General features: G+C 30.6%; 1 protein-coding gene across 1 annotated transcript; it reads right to left on the reverse strand.

Moving 5' to 3' along the window:
- Window positions 1-690: 690 nt before the first annotated feature.
- Window positions 691-5,405, reverse strand: LOC125831510 (nudix hydrolase 10-like). The gene is made up of 3 exons (XM_049510687.1): window positions 5,326-5,405; window positions 1,524-1,611; window positions 691-867 (listed from the first exon to the last, which is right to left on the reverse strand). The coding sequence occupies exons 1-3, from the start codon at window positions 5,403-5,405 to the stop codon at window positions 691-693; spliced, it is 345 nt and encodes a 114-aa protein (XP_049366644.1).
- Window positions 5,406-6,610: the final 1,205 nt, after the last annotated feature.

Consider the following 6,610-nt stretch of genomic DNA (forward strand, 5'->3'; position numbering starts at 1 on the left):
GGAAGGTCATGTGGTAAAACCCTACCCATCTCAGCATGGATGGAGGATTGAGGTGTATTCATCAGATTGAGAGTCCTAGCCACTTCTAGAGGCGGTGTCGTTGTACTCACCAGTAGATTCACATTATTCGAAGAGCACTGTTCCATTGGAGGGGTCATTGCTATTGCCTGTTTCCCCTTTGTCTGAGATATCGCTGGTGGTGTTACTCCAGCTCCTATTGATCGTAGTTGCAGTTTCCGGCCTCGTCCTCGCCCCCTTCTCCTCCCTCTGGCCATGGCCAAACTCAGGGGGCAGGTTATGCTAACATGCGAGTATTCTTGTTATTGCCATACGTAACGATTGATTTATTTATTTATTTTAAAAAATGGACTCTTTTGCAAAGCCAAATTTGACTTATCGAGAACTTCAACATTTGTAACAAGAATAACAAATAGAGAAAATTAAGCGAGACAAAGAAATGGTAATTTAATTCTCTTGAACAAAGAATATTTGATCAATTATACAAAAGATTAAGAAAACTCCCATTAAGCTCATATGTCACAAAATTAGACGAATTCAGTAACTTTTATTATATAGAATTCAAAAAATAAGTATACATATTAATTACAAAACCATATACTAATTAAGACGAGCTATAATTTTAATGGCAAATTCAGAATCTATAAACTTCAAATACTATCTCCATCTCTATTAGTTTTGATTGTAGTACAAATAAGTCCTCTTAGTAGAAAATGCAGAAGTCATAAGCACTTTGGAGAAGCCATTGTATTTGTTCTCTTTTTTTGGTAAGCAAATCTCTGCTATTTTATTGAACATTTCATGCTTCATTATAAAAGGATGTGCTGCATATTCCTCAATAGCCATCCACTGCAAATATTACAAAAGAATAAAATTATTCAATAATTAAGAAATCTTTTTTGGCATTAATAAAACTTAAATTATAGTTTATTAATAATTAAACTAATTAAAATCCAATCATACTTAATTTTACCTACGAAATGTCCCTACTAAAAATATTGAACTAATGAAAATTTGCTATCACTAAATTTTACTTATAAAGTACTATAACTAATATTTGCCTCAATAAAGTCACTAAACTTTATGTGTGGTGTACGTAGTAGAGCCACGACTCTTAATCACTATATTATAAGATATTATCTACAATCATCATTATTAGTCAATATCATTCTAAATCGACACACATAATCACCATCGTTAGTCATTACCATCACAAATTTCCATATAAAATTTTTAAAATATTTTATTGATAAAATATTTGATCAATTTAATATTTTATTTGAATTTTATATTTATTATTTTTTAACTAAAGACTAATTTTATACACTCAAATATTGAGAAAACAAATAGCGTTAACTATTTGGTATCCAGTTCTTAATGCAACATACATTTTAATATATTCATATTCAGACTTCTAAATCGCAATGGACATCTTAATATTCAGATGTACAACAAAATTTAAACGTATCAATCTTAATAAAAACAAATAAGGTCTACGTACCAACCTGGGCTCCCTCGATTTCAGAATCTTGCTTCTGGATGTTATAAGAGAGTGGTTTAAGCATGCAAACAAAGAATGATTTATGACTTTGCCTGTAATAATACAAATAATAAATTTTAGTCATGTAAATAATTATTTAGATAAAGAAAATGAAATAGTTATGAATTCACAATATCCTTAATTAAAAAATGTTCATATATTAAAGAATTAAAAGGCACGTGAGATTAACCTGAATTCAAGTAGCTCTACAAATTCTATTTTGATCTGATGAAATTCATAATAAAACCAAAAATTATTAATAATTAAATAAAAGATGAAATTATAAGTAATTGTTAGAAACTTAATTAATTAATTTTATTGAACTTACTCCAGTTTCTTCATGTACCTCTCTTACAGCAGCATCACATATATCCTACCCTGTTGTTTGGAAACAATTAAGTTTATTTAATTATTAGAATAAATTTGTTGCAATGTAAATATAACCGTCCTCCATCTTAATTTATATAATGTTGTTTGACTTGACCCAGAGTATTAAAAAAGTTGTGGTCTAATCAGTGTTTTAAAAAGCAGGGACGTGAGTCGTGGCGTTTTACTTAGTATAGGGTGAGGCATAAGCCTCGAGACGTGGGGCGTAAGCCCTATGGATCTTTAATTTTTTTTGTGTTGAAACTCGAAAATAGTCACTCATTTGAAAGCTTGTTGGTGAAGAAATTTCTAGTCTTTGTTGGGTTTTTGAAGTGCAGAAATTTAAAGAGATTTAACTGAATGTTACTAAAAAGTGTTTAAATATTACAATGGAGGCTGTAAATTAACATTTAACAACTGATTTTTTAGTTTTGAGATTTGAGTTGAAATTCCAAAAAAAGTATATGAAAGAGTTCTTAAAAGCTTGAAATTCTAAAAATCGATTTTGTGAATCTATGACCCCAAAATCCAAAACAATGAACTTGATCCTTCAACACACAATTACAATCTCAAACAAACTTCATCACACTTTGAAATTGGAGTTCCCAAGTCCGAACAACAACTCAAACAGGAATAATGGAATAATTATATTTTGATTTTCTTTTTGTGATAGAGATGAACAAGGAAGAACAACATTATTGACAGGAAGATATTTTAACCATGTTGCACTGCCTGGAAGGACTGTCATGTTAGCGGCAAAGATAACGTTTTAAGGGTATTTGTGGTTCAAAACATATATGGCAAGGGTGGTTTTGATCTCAAACATAATTAAAGGGTATATATGAGCGATTTTAAATAGTTCGAGGGTCATTTTGACCATTTTCCGTATATAATATGTCAAGCTCAAACCAAAAGTTGACATGTTGATGGTCAACTGTGTGCTTATTCCCTCTTCTTAGATAGTAATACTTACTACTCCCTTCATTCCATATTAATTGAATTTCAAGAGCTTTTTTGTTTAAAACAGTTGAATTGTTCAAAGTTCAAGAGAAATATTTGATTTTTTCTTTTTTCATATTTACCCTTTTCTTTAATGAAGTTTGATATTTTGTAGAAGTTAAACTATACTATTTACAAAGTTATACTCCAATATATAGGTTTATGATTTCACTTTTAAGCTTGAAAATCTAATATTGAGAATCAAATGGACTCCTTAACTTTTGTTGTAATTAGTACTCCCTCCGTGCAACAATATTTTACTAAAAATAGATGTCTAACAATACTTGTCCAATTTATGAAATTCATGGATAATTTTACACTTAGGTCCTAATTTATCTTTATAATTAATTATAGTCATTTCCATATTACATTTTTCAAGACATTAAATTTATTATATTCAAAGGGTGATATAGTAAAATTATATTTCTATTTATAGTTTCTTAAGGGGTGTGTCAAGTCAATAGTGGACAACTATTGTTGGACAGAGAGAGTAGTAATTATTAAAGTCGAAATTCAAACCTTTTTTTAGTAATGACTTGGGGAGAAACAAAAGGATACATAAAAATATGGTTCAAATTTTGCCCTTTATTGATTTTTCTTAATATGTGCATTACCTTAGAAATTCAGTTAATATGGATTAGAGGAATATTTTATAAGAGGGAATTTTAAGTGTCAAAGTAGGCAACAGGTCAACATGTCTGTTTTGGCACTTCAAGAGCATTCCCATAATTTTTCGATAGTTTTCTGTTTTAATTTGTTTGTCTTATTTTTAGTCTTTTATATATTTAAAATTGTTTTAAAATACTATAAATCATGATAATTGACAACTTAAAATATTTTAAATGAGAATTTTAAACTATTAGCTTAACTATGGTTATTTAATTGACGGATATTCTTTTAAATAATTAATTTAGTTGATAGACCAAATCCGTCATTTTTTAATATTCTATACCACTTGATTAACGTATAAAAATAAATTAGTGCAGTTTATCACTTTTAGTACATAATTATTTTAGAAAAGAAGAAATTACATGTACGCTCATAAAATGTTTACCTATGTGTCCTTAATTAGTTATGAGCAATAAATTCTAGTGCATATATATATATATATATATATCCCTTAATTTAATCCTAATGCAAGCTGCTAAAGGAAAATATTTATTACTAATAATATATTTAATCCTAATACAAGCACGAATCGTTTTTTTTTTTATCAGAACAACCGATAGTCCCCTTCTATAAATACCTTCATCTACTAAATTTAATTTTCTCCAAATAAAAAAACAGACATAATACCAAAGGAAAATTTACAAACACATGATATTCTTCCATGTGATGATATTATGTTTTCCATTTTTTATATAGTAATGATTTTGTATTTAGAGATCCGGAATTAATTACACACGAATTAACCAAGTAATATATCAAATACATATAAATTGAATGTAGTTGGAAGAAAATACAACTCGTAATGGATAGATTGTTGTGTTCATCTTTCGTTATTTAAGCCACAAGAAAATCAATTACTTCCATTATATTTCTAAAGGCGCTTTGATAGAATGAAAACAATGAATACTCTGTGTTTCCTCAAGAAGAAGAAGACATATTTGATAACATATTCTAATTAAACTAAATGACCTTTAATTAAGGTATTGTTTTCCTTATTTACCACACAATTAGTTACATATACTTAAACAACCTTTTGTGTAATTAATTATAAAAAGGCCGAAATATACAAATCAAAATCGTTGTAGCTATTTAAATTATAACTATGATGCGTAAATAGGTAAACTATAGTTAAGGAGGCCTATTGTGTTTCTTATTATAGCTATTTATGTAATTTTTTAAAAAAACAAGAAAAATTAAACAAGGTAGATATAAAATTCAAATTTCTAACCTCATGGAGAGAGGTGCACCAAATCATCATCGCATTACATGATACTTCAGGGTGTGGGTTCACACATCTATATTTAGCAAAAAAAATTAAAAATATGACACTGATGTATATGATCTCGGGAGGGAGCATGGGTTCACGTGAATCCGGTGACCCCCTCTTGCATATGCCCGAAGAAAAAATTAGATGAGATTCAAAACACCTAGCATCTCGGGCTTAGTTTTGTTAGGAAACAAGACACTACAACAAAAACAAGTTTTAATGGCAATAAATATACACATTAACATAGAGTGTTATAGTTTTTACCTGCATCAGTTAATTTCCATTAAATCCAATGTCGCTATATTGCAGCTAAAAGAACACATTTAGTGACAATTAAGCTATTGTCACTAAAATTCATATTTGGCTTAGTGAGTTATCATGGAATTGTTATTTCCCCTCAATGTGAGATAAAAATAATACTGGAATCCCGACCCTTACCCCTCATATTAAAATTACAACTACTAACCTAGAATGAGCAACAATACAATATCCATCTCGACAACGCTCTTCTCTGATTTCTTCTTCTTCTTGTGTTGGCATTGTCATGAGCGACAACAATTTGTTTTCCTGTTAATCTATTGTTTTGAAAATTGCTACATTTCATCTACACATTTTTTGATAGAGCTACATACTCTGTAAGGATTCATATAGTCAACCCCAATTTAATTAAAATCATAGCGTCGTAGTTTTTTTTTTATAAACCATATATATATGTCATTGAGAAAGAAATTACATTTAAAGAAGCAGGGCTAGGCCATACCTTCTTGAGAGTTTGGTTACATAGTCAAACCAAACACATGAGTGCACAAAAGATCTAAGCTAAACAAGCACTAGCACAATTAGAGGGGTTCAAGGGGGATCAAAACTCAAAGTATTTGCTCTACGCTTTATGACTCTAAAGGAAGGGTATTCCCACCTATCTAAGTTGAGAATCCCTTTCACTATTCTAGGGATGGTGTTGAAGTGAGAGTAGACTTGTACATGAGTAAGTGAGTAACTTAGGGAAGCTAATTTGTAAGCAACTTTATTAGCTTCCCTGAAGCAATGTTGAATAGGAAAATCATGTATGCCTACTAGATTCTTTATCTCTTTGATCGTGTCTTCGATTCTCCAAGGGATTGCCCAGACATCGATGGTGCAATTCAGTGGCAATAAAGAGTCTACCTCAGCAATGATAGAACTGAAACTATTAACTATGCACCATTTCAAACCAAAAAGGAGGGTGACGGATTCAACTTGGTTGTTGGTTCCATGGCCTAGGGGCAAGCTGAAGGCCATGATGACTCTTCCTTGATAATCCCTAAGTACACCTCCCCCACCACAAGTTCCATTAATGCAAGATCCATCGGTAACAGGGTGGAGGGTTTAATCCACTTGACCACTCTGACGATCTTATCAGCCATATTTTTTTTAATCAAAAATCAAACAAATGTCTTCCCAACTTTCACTTAGGATGCCTTTGAATCTAGCTTTGATAAGTTGACAAATGTTGAAAGTAATTAGAATGTTGGATCTATTGATAAAAGGCTTTTCTAAATCATATTTGGAGCAGTACCTGGACCTCCATAGCTCCCATATCACTATAGGTGGCATAATCTTAAGGATATATGCAGCCACATAATTTTTGGCCTTGAAATTCCAACATTCGATTAAAACACTTCTAAGAGTTCTGCTTCTATATTTGATGCCTAACCACCCTGCAAACCTTTGCCACATTGTTTGTGCAAATTCTCCACTATAAAAAGATGTTC

This window comes from Solanum verrucosum, unplaced genomic scaffold (genome assembly GCF_900185275.1).
Source record: "Solanum verrucosum unplaced genomic scaffold, falcon-dt-bn FXZP01000049.1, whole genome shotgun sequence".
Lineage (NCBI taxonomy): Eukaryota > Viridiplantae > Streptophyta > Magnoliopsida > Solanales > Solanaceae > Solanum > Solanum verrucosum.